Raw genomic sequence first — 15,428 nt, forward strand, 5'->3', positions numbered from 1 at the left:
AGGACTGACGCGTAGCAGATATCACATCACTTAACATTCCGAAAGAGACGATCTTTTCTTTCACATAGAATGAATAAGGTGATCAGATCTTTTCAAGGATGGGATCCCACTTTTTGCATGGGGACTTCTCTCTGAGGGTAAATCACCCATCCCCATCACTGATTCGGGTGTCTAGTACACGTACGCAACCTCACTCTATGATGTCCGGATACAAGCTCCACCGGATATGTCCTCCCTACCCAAGGGCCCACCACATCCATCTCATTCACTGCACAGAATGTGTGCGGGCTGCACTGCACCGGCTCCACAACCGACAAGCCTCAGCCCCACGAGGGACTGCAAATGGAGTACTTTGCACTCGGGTAAGACTCAAGAGGTTTTGGCCCCGAACTTCAGATGTTTAACCATTTAGCATGCCACAACCTCCCCCTTGCTTGGAGTACCACCACCATTGTGCCAATACACAAAGTAGGGGACCCCATGGACACAGGGAACTATCGCACACTCTTAACAGGCCACACGCTAGCCAAGATCTATGGGTCGGTGCTTGAGAGAGACATCAGCTCATACACAAAGGCACATGGACAGCAAGCATTGGGACAAGCTGGTTTTCGACCGCAACACTCCACCCTTGACCATATTTACCCTACCAGCTATCATCGAGGAGGCGAGATCGAGATCCTAGAAAGTCTACACCTGCTTTGTAGACTTTTGGAAGGCCTTGACACAATCCCACGAACCCACATGATTTGGAGATTCTAGGAGATGCAGATACCGGGAGTCATGATCTGGGGATGATGAGCCTATATGAGTCAGCCAGAAGGAGAGTACGCACCCTTGGAGGTCTATCAGATTGGATTGAGAGCATTATCGAAGTGAAGCACAGATGCCCCCTCTCACCAATACTCTTTGGGCTCTACATTGATGATCTTCAACACTTCACAGCTAGTACTTCATCGACATAGCTTCACTTACCGAGGAGAGCCGGAGGAGATTGTACAATCATACACCTACCTCTTGGTAGTCTTTGCAAGGCCAGTCTTCATGATGACTCATGTAGCTAGGACACGACTCACATGAGGACAAGGAGCTCTAGCTCGACTAGAGAGACAGTGCTTCTAGGCACACTTCCAAGACCCCCAACAAAGGAATGGCTTTTTGATACACTACTGAGGCCGACAACCATGTATGCAACATCCTTCTGGGGGAGATCTCTATCGGCGATCGAGTGGCAAAGATTCAACATGCAACTACTGGATAGAAGATGATTTGGAGTAGCCCTCAATCCCTCATCGGATCATATGCGCAGATTGATACCATCTTCCTAATGGTGACATATCTCACAAGGTCTAGGCCTTGCCTAGCTGGAGGCTACTGAGGTTTCAAGTCATCCAGACGAGTAGCCGAGAGCGGGGTTATGACAGCTTGATACGCACGCATATCCACATGGTTTGATAGACAAAATAAATCACCTCCCCCTCTTTCAATATGGCTTGGATGTCCTTTCCCTCCAGATCCCGCGACATGAGATCAATATTATCATACGGTTGGATCTACTCCAACTCTATACATCACGGACTTGGGATGGGAACCAAGAGTTCCCCACCAAGATCCAGTTCTACCATGATCATTTCCTTAGAGTATCAAAGGATGGAGTGATTACCAAGCCCTAGTATCTAGAGGACAGACGGGTCCCATACGCACTGAGGATTGCCATCGCGTCTCTTCCCCTCAGCTAAGGATTGAGATAGGGAGAGCCACTAGCACACCTAAAGAGCAATGGATTTGCAAGCTATGCACATTGGCAAAGGTGGAGGCAGAGGAGCACTTCCTATGTACATGCCCCGCTTACTATGAGATCCGAGGAGGGCATCACTGTTTCTTTCAGGAGGGACGTGGGTTCGGGTCACTCTCTAGGTTGATCCGCTTCCATGACCAAGTCTGAGTTGGGCTCTTTTTGATGGAGATGTGGCGACATAGAGAGACCCTACTATAGCAGATCAACTAGCAGGATGTGATAGTACCACAGGAGACTAACCAAGCACAGCAACACGTCACCAACTTCTCTACCTTCGAGTCAGCCCCTGGACACATTGGGGTAGAGGAGGACATAGTTGACTTGAGGGTAGCATGGATCAGTGGGAAGAGAGGGTGTGGAGCGATGGAGCCTGCGACATAGAGGATGACCAGAGCACACATGATAGAGGTCCATCACATGCTGCTCTACTGAGAGGAGACCGCCCAACTCCAAGTGTCACTCTTGATATAGCGCATTGGATAAAGAGATCATGGAGACCATGCCCCCCGCCACAATGAGAGATGGCTCGATACACTCAAATACGTGACAACTTCACGTCTCATCAGAGAGCCACCATGGCCCTTGGATATGTGTTTGGAGCACTAGCTTTGCACATTTGAGTTTTTGAGAATTTTTTGTTTTGAGATTATTAGCTTAGCTTAGCAATCAGCAAGGGCCTTAGCGAGCCCTTTGCTTCAGCCCATAGTGGCTTGTATGAATTACTCTATTGATTGTACTTTTGTTTCACAGGCCTACAAGGCCTCCTCCTCCTCCTCTCTCTCTCTCTCTCTCTCTCTCTCCCCCCTCCCCCTTTAGATATATTGGGTAAGCTATGGGATGACCTCAGAGGGAGAAGGTGCATTCTAACGAGAGAAAACGACCCCAAAGAGAAAATGTCAAAATTCAAGAAACATCTCATATTTAAGATAAGGCCGAGCACATGCAACCTTGAAGTAGAAGCAAATAGATGAAAAAAGCATCCGAGACAAGAAAGGATTTGTAAATTATATAACATTCGTGTATTGCAGTTATGACCATCAACTCAACTCACTACACGTTTTCATTGTAAAGCAACAGTTTTCTTCTTATTTCTTCAATTCTTCCAGAATTCACTACTTTTAAATCAGGTGTTGAAGGGATATGATTATACCAATGCCTTGAATCTCCAACAAAAACTGCTGTACTGATTGCCATGCAACGCTGGCCAGCTGCTCCAAATGCAGCACCAACAAGTGCATTCAAGGTCACATCAGCATCAGCATCCGGCATCACAACAGCATGATTCTTGGCACCCATATTGCACTGCTCAATGTACATTAACCATGTGATGTCTAGGCAACAGTACAAAACCGAGGACTTGCTATCTTTCACAGATGATAGAAAATATATAGAAGATGAAGGAAAGAAGATAAGAAAGCACTACCTGCACCCGCTTGCCTTTTGAAGATGCCCTCGAATAAATGTGCATGCCAGCCTGTGGCACGACTAAGCACATGTGAGCAAAAGCATAAACATCTTTTTTTCTCCCTATATTGCAAAATCTTTGTTTAAACAAGTTCAGAGTAAGCTCTTCTGATAAACAAGTTCACAGTAAGCTCTTCTGATATCCAAATCTTAGTGCATGTTAGTTTGCAAGTTTGCCTTAGAATCTTTATCTTTGCTCCCTTGTTTCTAAAATGCATTAGAGCATGTAATTTTTTCTAATAGATCCCGCATATGGCAACCTACTCACATTCAGCATTGGAATTTTTTTTCTAAGAGGCTATTGAAATTACTCTTTTGTATAATCTTCTTCATTATACTATCCATCTGACAACTCCCCAAAATCCAGAGCCAAAAAATTACTGGATCTTGCTTTACGTTCTGTGATCTCCTCATGAAGGTCACCTTTGTTGTCCACATTTTCTGTCATCTCTTCTTTCATTGACTTCATCTAGGAGTTGATCCTTTCCTGAACACTTTCTCCATTTCTGCAAGTTGCAGCTTGAGTTCTCTAATCTCCTGTTGTAGCTCAAAGATCTGCTCATGTTATAGCTTGAGCTCTCTAATCTCCTATTGTAGCTGAAAGATCTACTCATACGGTCTTGAAATGCTTGCAGGCCTGTTATAGTGTCTCTCAAGTGTCTTCTGACAAAGCATTGGTATACAAGCAAAGGAAAAGTATGAGTAATGGCATGTTGGGGCTGACCTTGGTTTTGGACCTTCCATCTGCTCCTTATATACCCTTCTCAAGTATCCCTTAGCTGAAACTAACCTCTAAATTGGGCTAGGGCCCTAGATTAACCATATTTTCAAGATCTTGGAAATGAAAGGTCGTCCCATGTGTCTTATTTAGGCACACAAAATTACAGACCTACCCAATGATGCCCCCTACAACCTACAACCTATGTCGACAAAAAGACAAACCTACAAACTAATGCTAACGACAATGCCTAAAACTAGCTAACGAACGGATGGATGACTGACCAGATTGACGACTAATGAATGGACCAACAAATGACGACTATTGGACGACTAACAGACTGAAAGACGACTAACGACTCACAATTGATAGACTGACGAACTAAAGATGCACGACTAGCTAAGACTAATTGACAAATGAAGTGATGACTCACGGTCTAATAGGCCATTGACGACTAACGACTGATGGTCAATTGACGACCACACACACACGCGCGCGCGCTTACACACACTCGCACGCACGCATGCGCACAGTTTATTGAAGCCTTTGAAAGACCCAAGGCTCTATGAGTCTGAAAAAACCAGAAACAAGGTGGGATCACTAAGCGGGCATCCACACCCAAGACCAATACTAATATCTGGAAATCCATGGAAGATATACAACATGGTATCAACTATGAACGGTCCTCTATATGTTATACCATGTTGTATATCTTCCATGGATTTCTAGATATTAGTATTGGTCTTGGGTGTGGATGCCCGCTTAGTGATCCCACCTTGTTTCTGGTTTTTTCAACTCATAGAGCCTTGGGTCTTTCAAAGGCTTCAATAGATTGTGTGTGCATGCGTGTGTGTAAGCGCGGGCGTGTGTGTGTGTGTGTGTGTGGTGTGTGTGTGTGTCACAGTGTGTGGTGATCTGACCAGGGTGTGTGTGAGCTTGGAAGTGTGGTGATCTGACCAGGGTGTGTGTGAGCTTGGAGAGGAGATCAGATCAGCGCCGTACAGCTCCTTCCTCTGCCCGTACACCTGTACAGCTGCCGTACAGGTACCGACGTCAGTACGGACAGACCGTACGCTCAGTTCTGCTCGCCCTGTGCAACCTGTGTAATCCCGTTCCAAACTCTGCGTGTGTGTGCGTTGACATCGTTCTCTCTTCCGCAGCCGTTTTTTGTGCCTCCGTACACTTTTGTCATCTCCGTACGTTTTCAGCTCGCCTGCCTTCCGTCAGCATCCTTGTTCTCGCCAGGAACCCTGTGCAGTTTTTTGTCCGTACATTTGTACGGTCGTCGTACGGCGTCCGTACGTTTGTACGATTCCGTACTAACTTGGCCTTCCCGTTCAGTCCGACTCCCCCCCCGTGCAGCCCGTATCTACTACAGCACAGCTCATCATCGTCTGTACAGTTTTGGTACCTCTTGCCGTATAGTTTTTGGGGTTTTTCTGCTCCGGTGTCTTCCCTAGCAGTCCTGTGCCTTCTGCCAAAATCTCACTTATCCCTCTGCTCTCTCCTTACCAGTTATATTCTCCTTCTCCTCTCTTTTACTTTCTTTGGGACTGGTTTTTTTTGGCTCTTGCTATCCTTTTACAGATATTTCATTCTCAAGCTCCCTTTTTTACAAAGTCATGGCAGAGTATTCATATGAAAAAACGTTTCAAAAGCAGCGCTCGGCTCCCTACAAGAAGCAAAAGCAGGTTGAGGGTCAGCATGACTCGATGCATGATACTCTTGAGGCTCAACTGGTATATGATGTAATGCATGAAGGATTTGCAGATACGCGAAAAGAGTGGAAAGACTCGGTTCCTTCAGTTGGCCTCAGGTTGAGGTCGATGAAATTGTGGATCCAGTCAGAGAATATGCCAAGAATGCAGTCATATTATTCTTTCCAGGCCGGATGCCACCAGCTGCAGAGATAGGCAACTGGCTGACACGCACATTGGCTGGCTCTTTTGTTCGTAAAGTACACTATGCAGCCAGGGGCTTTTTTGAGGTTATCATGGTGGATGAGATCCACAGACAAATGCTTTTGGAACATTCATCTCTCTTTTTTGGGCAGCAAATGGTGCATGTCTTGCCATGGTCTCCCACAAGGGACTTTCAGGCTTTAATCCGACACAGATGCCCAGTTTGGGTTGAAGTTGTTGATTTCCCCCAATGTATGGCCTCACTTTTGCCTAAAATTGTAGCATCTTTAGGTAAAGTGGTCTGCCCACCACGCCCAAATGGCAACTCAAACAGATTTTGTATTCTCTGGGATACTGATAATCCCACACCGGACTCTTATTCAGTCACGGTGAATAATGTAAACATGGGAAGTGCTTTCTATAAACTCAAATGGGGTTTATTTGCAGGGGCCTGTTTTGAATGCAAAAAGTTTGGACACATGGCTTCACAGTGTCCCATGAATCAACATAAAATGCCTCATGCCACCTTGCCAGTTCACATGTCTACTAAAGATGCTCCTACTCCAGTTGCCAACAAAAATAAAGGTGGTAACTCCAGTTGCCAACAAAAATAAAGGTGGTAGACAGCCTTCTGGGAGTCAGGATAAAGGCAAAGCTCCAGTGGCCCCCAATGGGAATCTCACCTCACATTCACCTCTTGCTACTCAATCCCCGATCAAAGGAAAGCAACCTTCAACTGATGGTTGGCAAAGCCCAAGAAAAGTCATTTCTGCTCGAAGAATTCCACCCCCCCGCACTTGGAATGGTGCATCTTCTAGCAGAAATACCCCAGAGATAAATTCAGGAATTGGGATTACATGGGCTGCAGTAACAGCCAGCAGAAAACTCTTCCCTGAAGAAAAGGTTGCTGCTTTGCTGTCTACTTCTCAGGCGGCTACTTCTTCTCAGGGGCAAGGCATCGACCCTGAGATAGAAATGCAAGGCTGACCGCATGAATTTTGCTGCTGTATTTATTTCTAAAATGCAAGTGGTGATTAGAGCTTATGGCAAGTCTTACATGAAGACTCTGAGGGAAACCATTGCTCAAGCCATATCTACTTGTCAAGACCTCACTGAACTCAGTCAGAATCGTTCGTTGTCCATGCATGAGCAAACAACACTATGCCAGGCCAGACATTGTCTTAAACTAAATGATCACAGGAAACTGGCAAAATGGGAGACTAGAGCAAGACAAAGAGCTTTCACAGATAAAGGTTGCTCTTCCAAAGAATTTTTCAAAAGTTTACATGAGAGGAGAATCAAAACAGAAATTTGCAGAGTGCTTATGCCCGATGGATCATGGAATACTTCACGGTCACAGCTTGCCTCTGTTTGTGTGCATCATTTCTCTCAGCAATTTGGCTCTACAGCTCCTCCCTCGCAACAGATTTTGCTTGCCCGAAATTTACTGTTGCAACATGTCTCTCCAATCATTTCCCCTACTCAAGCGTCGGAATTGGAGGAACCCTTTACTGAGAGGGAACTGTCAGATGCAATCAAATCATGTGGCAGATGGAAATCCCCAGGATGGGATGGTTTAACAGTCGAGTTTTTTCTCGCATACTGGCCTATTTTGAAGCATTCATTGCTCTATATGGTGAATGCTGCGTGGCAAAATCAGAAAATGCCGGACACATGGAAGAGAGGTCTTGTTAAACTCCTTCCCAAAAAACAAATTTGTGAGTCTTTGGCAGACTGGAGACCTATCACTCTTATGCCCGTAATTTACAAAGTCACTACCAAAATGATTGTTGATCGGCTAAAGGGGTTTTTACATGATGGGTTGCATCCTGCTCAATATGGCTTTGTCCCGCGTAGGCATATCACAGATAACATTGCTAATGCCTACATTGGAATTGAATATGCCAAATACACACAGCAGGATGTTTTATTATTGCAAGTTGATATTGCCAAAGCCTTTGATACTGTTCAGTGGGATTTTATTTCATCGACTATGCAGGCATTGGGTTTTGGCACGAAAATGCAGCAACTCATCAATTGGCTATATCAAGATAGTGAAGCTGCCTGCATGCTTTCAGGAGATATTTCTCCATCCTGGACTCTTGCTTGCTCTGTCAGGCAAGGATGTCCCCTGAGTGCTTTACTGTTTGCCATAGCCACTCATCCACTGCTTCAATATCTGGATCACCTCTTGGACACTGACCCGTTGCACGGTTTGGAGATTCTTGGCAGTCGCAGCATGATTGCTCAGGCTTATGCTGATGATTCATTCTTTACTCCAAAAAATACTCGCGCTGATCTGTCCATGATTATGCATGCAGAGATACAATGTCACGCCTCCTGAATGTGCATACACGATGTTCACTGAGGCTCCTGCAGCGCCATCTTCATTGCCATCCCCTTCCGCTTTGGGGTTAGATATATCTCCATCCCAACCTGATCCGTCCAAGATACTGCAGGTGGTTGCTCCCATGCTCCTGCGAGCTTCCCTTCCCCCCACCGCTATCGCTACCTCCCCTCCCTAGCCCCCCCCCCCGCCGCGACCACCCCCGCCCCCTGCCTCTCCGCCCTCACCTCCCGCTCGCTCTCCCCCTCACCCGCCGCCTCACTCACCCGCCTCCCACCCCCAGCCGCCTCGCTCGCCCGCCTCCCATCCCCCGCCCCCTGCCTCTCCGCCCTCGCCCCCCGCCCGCCCTCGCTCACCCACCCCCCTCGCTCACCCGACCCGACCCCCTCGCTCACCCCACCCGACCCCCTCGCTCTCCCGCCTCCCATCCCGCTCCCCCCGTCCCCCGCGCCTCCGCCCGCCATTCCGCCCCCCCCGCCTCCATTCCGCTCCCCCCCGCCTCCATTCCGCTCCCCCCCGCCTCCATTCCGCTCCACTCGCCCATTCCGCCCCCCCCCCGCCTCCACTCCGCTCCCCCGCCCTCCGTTTCACCCCTCCGCCCCCGCCACACCAACCCCGCCCCCCCCCGCCCTTCCGCGCCACCCGCCTTCCCCGCACCCTTCACCCCGCCTCGCCCCGACCCCCCCCCCGCCCCCTCACTTCGCTTCGCCCGCCCTTCTGCTCCACTTCTCCACCCCGCCTCCACCCTCCGCCTCCGCCACCATCCCCTCCACACCCAGGCGCCACCCTCCCGCTTCGTCTCCCTTTTGGGGTGGCAGCCTGTTCTTCATCAGAAGCTTGCAGTTAGTCTTGGCGGTATGGCGGCCCCCTGCCCGGATCCGGAGGCCCAGTCGGACCCTCCCTCTCCAGATGCCTACCGCGTTATCCTGACAGAGCAACAATCATCTCGTGTTCAGGAGGTTGCCATTGACTTTGCCCGTACCTCTGTTTACGGTAGAGTCATTGGACACTCTCCCTCCAGATCAGCCATCAGGGACTGGCTCCAGTCCACTCTCCTGCTAGAGGATGGCCATATTGAGGAGGTGGCCCTTATGGGAAGGGGCATCTTCTGGCTCAAACTCTCCAATGAGAAAGCTGCGAGCAACCTGATTGCCGGTTCCCCCACATCGGTGGATGGAAAGATTATCATGATAGTCCCGTGGTACCGTGGATTCAGCGCAGCAGATTTTGATGTTCGGTTCCGTATACCTCGCCACCCAGTGACACTAGTTTTTCCAGGGCTTGCTGCTAAGCTGCGGCCGATTGTCAGGGACTTGGGCTCCCATTTTGGATGGGTTATGCACGACACTTTCGCCGATGCGGTGACCACGGCAGGAGCCCCCCGAGTCCGCGTGGCTGTGGCAGACCTTGCGACCCTCCCTGCAGTGATCGAGATTGTGACAGATGCCGGCAGCATCACCCAGAGCATGATAGTCACCGGACAGCCAGGTCAGTGCCTGAGGTGCCACGGCTTTGGGCACTTGGCGGCTGCTTGCCCACGCTTCGCCAGCTCATCTCGACCCCCCCCGCCCCCGCCTCCTCCACCCCCGCCCCCCCCCCGGACAGCCACGTCAGGAGGAGCCGAGGCAGTCGGAGCCCGGTCCAGAGTTAGTGGGTGGTTGGACCGAGGTTAGAAGGAAAAGAGGAAAGAACAAAAAAATCTCGGATAAAGGCAAGGAGGCAGAGGTTACCCTTCCGGCAGCCGCACCCCAGAGACCTGACAGGCAGCCGCCCCAGGGACCTGGGAGAGCTTCTTCGTCGACGGCAGCCCGCCCTTCACAGCCTCAGATCCCCCTCTCTCCCGCTCCCCCGCCCCTTTCCTCTCAGTCCCAGTCCCTTCCCCAGTTTCCCCTCCCTTCGCCCGACCCGCAGCCTCAGCCCCCGTCTCTTCCTCCTCAGTCTCCTCCTCCTCCCTCTCAGCCCCAGCTCTAGAGGCGTCCCCATCCCCCCCCTCCCTCCGTTCCCCTCGACTCCTCTACAGTGTTAGCTGCACCTCCGGCTTCCCAGCCGAGGGCAGCCCCCGCTCCGCCTCCTCCACTTTCTCCGCCAGTCGCCTCCGTGGAGTCCGAGTCGCCTACCCCTCAGCCTCCTCCCCCTCCCCCCCCGCTGGCAGGACACCCGGAGTCTACACCACCACTGGAGCAGGCTTCCATGGCCGCTAGCCCCTCAGTGGCAGACTCTGATGGGTCTCAGCTTCAGGAGAGAGCGCTTCCTCGAGACTTTTACAGATCTGGCCCCTGGGACTACTTGGACGTGGCCGACCTTGGGACCTTCCCGGCTTATCTCGACATCAGCATCTTCCTGCTCCGCAAAGGGGCGGATGGGAAGATTGTTGCCTTGGCCCCTAGGGATGGCCCTAGCTTCGCCTTCACGTTCCTCAGCGATGGCACCAAGACCTGGACAGACGACTCGGTTTGGGAGGCGCTCAGAGAGCAGACACACGCCCAGGTCTGTTCCTGGATAGGCCCGTCCGGTGGGCAGCTTCTCGAGACTCAGTGGTCCGAGGGCGATGTGCGCCTGCGGTGGCGTTGCGCCGCCAAACGCTTCCGACTGATTGTGATCCTCAGACCTACCCTGTCATGGCCTCTCCCCCAGGATGTCAGAGCTTGGTCCCATCAGAAACTCCGAACCTTCTATGGGATGACCACTTCAGAGATCTCGAGCTGGCTCGAGAAAGCATTTGTTCATGGCACCAAAGGCCTCTCGCCTTTGCTGAAGGTGTTGAAGGACGGGCAGGACGACCCCGTCTCCCCCTCCAAACCTTCTCATAAGCGGCAGCGCCTCCAGTCCGACATGTCTGATTCTTCATCGACTTCGACCGCGAGCAGACAGTTGTTCGCAGCTCCCCATCCCTCTCCATGAGCCTACACCTCGTATCCTGGAATGTGAACGGGTTTCACTCTTCTGGCACCCGTGGTCCCAGGAAGCTCATTTTGCGACAAGAACTTCAGCCTGCAGTGATTGGTCGTTTGGATGTACTTCTGCTCCAGGAGCACAAGCTCTCTGCGGCTCATTCCCGTAGCTGCAGGAAGGTTCTCCCTGGACGTTCCTACACTTACTGGGAGCCCTCGATCGGCGCACAGGGGAGGAGTGGGGGGGTCTGTACCTCCGTGTGCGAGCAGTTAGCCCAGGGAGTTTTCGGTCATGGCACGTTGATCCCAGGCCGAGCCCTTTGGGTAGGCCTGGATTTGGAGGGATCCAAAATTGGAATACTCAACATTTATGCTCCTACAGACCTCCGATGCAGAGCCACCTTCTGGAGGACACTTACAGGGATTCTTCCAGACATGGATTCCTGGATTGTTGGAGGTGACTTCAACAATCTGGAGACATTGGAGGACCAGCAGGGCAGAGGTCCGGAGTTCACAGGTATGGCTCAGGCAGAGCAGTCAGCTTGGGACTCCATCTTCGCGACAGGAGGTAGGGACAGTTGGAGAGACCCGTCCTTCCGGCGTTGGCACGGGAGCCTGGACTTCTCTTGGGGCTTCCGCAGGGAAGTAGGCAGACTCTTGGAGAGGCTTGATAGATTCTATGTCAGTGATTGGGCCATCAGTAGAGGCGGTCAGGCGGGTATAGTTCCAGGGACGACACTTTCCGACCATGCGCCGGTACTCCTCTCATTAGATTCGGCAGCCCAGACCCTTCCCCCCCGGTCATGCAGGATTCCCGACTCCATTTTCTCGAGGGAGGACGTGCGCAGCAGTATTTGCAGTCTTTGGGACAGAGATTTGGGGGAGTGCACGGATTTGGTGGACTTAGTTGCGCAGGCTCTGCAGGAGTCCAGCCAGATCTGCCAGCTAGCAGCCCTACAGGTTCGACAGGATTGGTGGAGTAGAGAGAGAGCTCTTCGGAGGGACCTCGCCTCCATTCAGCGACTCCAGCAGGCTTCCCCGGGCTCGGAGGAGCTTCGGATCCAGGCCCTTCGAGCCAGAGCCCTCCTGGAGGAGACACTCCAGCGCCGCTCAGAGTTTTCCTATCACGCCTCTCTCTCCTTCTGGGCCCGGAAGGGTGACCGGATGTGCAGGGAGTTCTTCAGGACGCATGGCCAGAGAGCTGCAGGTGATCAGCTTCGGAGTCTCAGGACAGCGGATGGTCACATCGTTACGGATCCGGGGGAGGTCCTGGGGTTGGCCACTGACTTCTACAGGACCCTCTTCCAGCAGGAGCCGCTTGCCCCTCGTGCTAGTCGTGCCCGTGAGGAGGTGTGGAGGCACATTCCATCCCTGGTCCAGCCTAGCATGCAGGCGACGTTGTTGGCGCCGTTTACCTCGGGGATGAGATGCTGGAGGCCTTGATGGCTATCGACGGACAGAAATGCCCAGGAGAGGATGGGCTTCCCCGAGCATTCTTCACCTCCTTCTGGGACCAGATCCATCAGCCCCTCCTTGCAGCTCTGCAGGGGATTTTCAGCAGCGGTCAGATGCCAGAGAGCCTCTCTTCGGGACTGATTTGCCTCATCCCGAAGGGAGGAGATAGACAGGAGATCCGCCAGTGGCGTCCGATCACTCTCCTTACTACCGCCTACAAAATCCTCGCCAAGATGATCAATGCCAGAGTTCGCCTCTACTCCCAGGCCTCATTCATGACACTCAGACAGGCTTTGTCCAGGATCGCAGTATCCTGGATAATGTCTTCACCTTTTCAAAGGCGGCGGAGTGGGCTCAGCACAGTGGATCACACCTTGCCATTCTACTTCTCGACTTTGAGAAGGCCTACGATCGCGTGGACTGGTCCTTTTTGGAGGGGACTCTGGAGCGGCTAGGTTTCCCGGCAGGTTGGATTCAGGGTATCTCAGCTTTGTACAGGACAGCGTCTAGCAGGGTCATCATTGGAGGCAGGATGGGTGAGCGCTTTAGCTTGGAGAGATCAGTGCGTCAGGGCTGCCCCCTTGCTCCTTACCTGTTTCTTTTCTTCGCCGAGGCCATGACTTACTACCTTCGGGCGAGGTCTACCGGGATCAGGGGGGTTCGCCTTCCACTTCAGGAGGACACGGAGCTTCTGGACTCGGAGTATGCAGATGATACAGCCCTTTATGTCCAGGACGATGAGAGGATGCTAGAGAGGGTGCGGATGGCCCTGGAGGTCTTCTGCTCGGCCGCTGGTGCGAAAATCAACTGGAACAAGTCAGTTGGTTTTCTCACAGACCCTGGGGCGTGTTCTCAGTGGGGGCCATTTCTGGGTTTCAGATGGATTCCACGGGGACAGACAGCTAGATACCTTGGCTTCCAGGTTGGCCTAGACATCAACGCCAGCTCAGCAGTTTCTCCCGGTGCTAGACTCCATCCGACGGAAGCTGGCTTTCTGGAGCACTGCTAAGCTGTCTCTTGCAGGTCGTGCCCTGGTAGTTAACCAGGTCCTCCTAGCCACGGCTTGGTATGTGGCTTCCTGCTGGTGCTTCTCGAGATCCAGCGTGGCACAGCTCAGGAGGTTGGTTCGGAACTTCCTATGGTCTGGGGAGGATGGTCTTAGAGATACCAGAGCCAGTGTTGCTTGGCAGACAGTCATTCTTCCGCAGGCTGAGGGTGGCCTGGGGGTTATCGATCCAGAGCTTCAGAGTCAGGCCTTGTTAGGCAAGCTTGTCATCCGTGGTTTGACCCCGGGGGGGCAGACGTGGAAGATGTTACTTCAGCAGGGAGTCGGCTCTTGTGTCCCGCGCCGAGGTGGAGAGTGGCTACCGTCCCTCAGGTGGATCTTCACTTCCGCCCCGCTCACTCAGCCCCGTTCCCCACTCGTTCGTAGCCTCCTCATGGTTTGGAGGCGGCTCCGTCTCAGTCTCATTCAGTCCCAGCCCAGCTGTCAGGAGGAGATCGATCGCCAGCCGCTCGTCTGGAATGGGCAGGTCAGAGACGCCGAGGGCCTTCAGTTGGGGGAGAGATCACATATCAGGTGGGACGGCTGGATGAGGGGGCCAGCCTGGTCCCTTCGAGTTTGGAGGGATATGTACAGACATCTGGAGATGGCCGATCTTGCAGACGCAGCTGGAGGTGCACGCAGAGTCCAGGCGAGACGCACGGAGATCGACGGTGCGATCCCAGCCGCTTGGTTGGTTCCACCTGAGCCTCAGGTCCTCATGCCTGGAGACACCCGCTGGCTGGGACAGTTCACCCCCCGTGGCATCCCACTGGTGGTCGCAGGACGTATGGATGACTCCTCTATCGCCTTCTTCGCGGTTTCAGGGGATGGACGACTCAGGAGAGAGGATGCGCTCATCGATCCCCTACTCCCGTGGCAGAGGGTTAGGGTCGTAGGCCTTTTGGGGAAGGTCTGGCGTACCGACCCTAGTATCGAGCAGGACCAGTTGCAGCTTTGGCGTCTTTGGCTCTGGGAGGGGCGGGCCTTGTCAGAGCTTGAGTGGGACCCAGGAGAGTGGTGGTGGCCAGAGATTGTGACAGGACAGGGGCCGACTTCCTTCTTCGCTTACAGCACGACTTTGGGCAGGCGAGTTCTCGGGAGGATGCAGAGCCGCCCCCCCACCCAGCGACCTAGCTGGTACGCACAGGGTATTTCCAGGTTCTTTTTGCAGGCATTCTGGAAGGCCTTGTGGGAGAGCTGGCGGCCGCGGAAGATCTCATACTTCCTGTGGCTTCTTGCCCACAAAGGTCTTCCAGTGGGGAGCTGGTTGAGGCAGATAGGCCAGGACGGATGCTGTCAGATTTGCCATGCGGATGAGGAGTCACCAAAACACTGCCTGTGGAGCTGCACGCGCGCCCAGGAAGTGTGGAGGTGGACTTTTGGGCTTCTTACTCGCGCAGCACCAGAGCTAGGAGTGATCACTTGGGGCGCGTTCTGTTGGTGCAGCACTGCACCTGGTCTTCATCACTTATTCGAGGCATGCCAGCAGGACCCCACTTTCCTTATCACACAGGGGACGTGGGGGCCGCTCGAGGGTATCCCACAGCACCTAGCAGAGGCTGATACAGGAGTTCGGGAGAGGCAGCCAGTCTGGGAGATTATCAGCAGCATTACAGGATGGCACATCTGGACCTCGCGCTGCGCGCAGATCCTCGGTGGCACCTCCTTATCGACTGCCCAGATCATGGCGGAGATTTGGAGTGAGATTATTCATACCCTCAGAGGCCAGTGGGACCAGATTCAGGGAGACTCCCGGGCTGGTCAAGAGAAGCGGAGACGCTTCCTCCAGGCTTGGGACACACAGAGCCT

General features: G+C 52.6%; 1 protein-coding gene across 1 annotated transcript in view; it reads right to left on the reverse strand.

The window, feature by feature from the left end:
• ALDH6B2 (aldehyde dehydrogenase 6B2) overlaps window positions 1-15,428 on the reverse strand; it is a 128,873-nt gene that overhangs the window by 12,030 nt on the left and 101,415 nt on the right. The window contains exons 10-11 of the mRNA XM_087397523.1: window positions 3,222-3,272; window positions 2,949-3,100 (exon numbers count right to left, since the gene is read on the reverse strand). Coding sequence (XP_087253649.1) covers window positions 2,949-3,100; window positions 3,222-3,272 — 203 coding nt within the window. The remainder of the gene's footprint in view (window positions 1-2,948; window positions 3,101-3,221; window positions 3,273-15,428) is intronic.

The sequence above is a fragment of the Dipteris shenzhenensis genome, chromosome 26 (assembly GCF_047967505.1).
Source record: "Dipteris shenzhenensis isolate YYH24624 ecotype China chromosome 26, Dip_SZ_1.0, whole genome shotgun sequence".
NCBI classification, from domain to species: Eukaryota; Viridiplantae; Streptophyta; class Polypodiopsida; order Gleicheniales; family Dipteridaceae; genus Dipteris; species Dipteris shenzhenensis.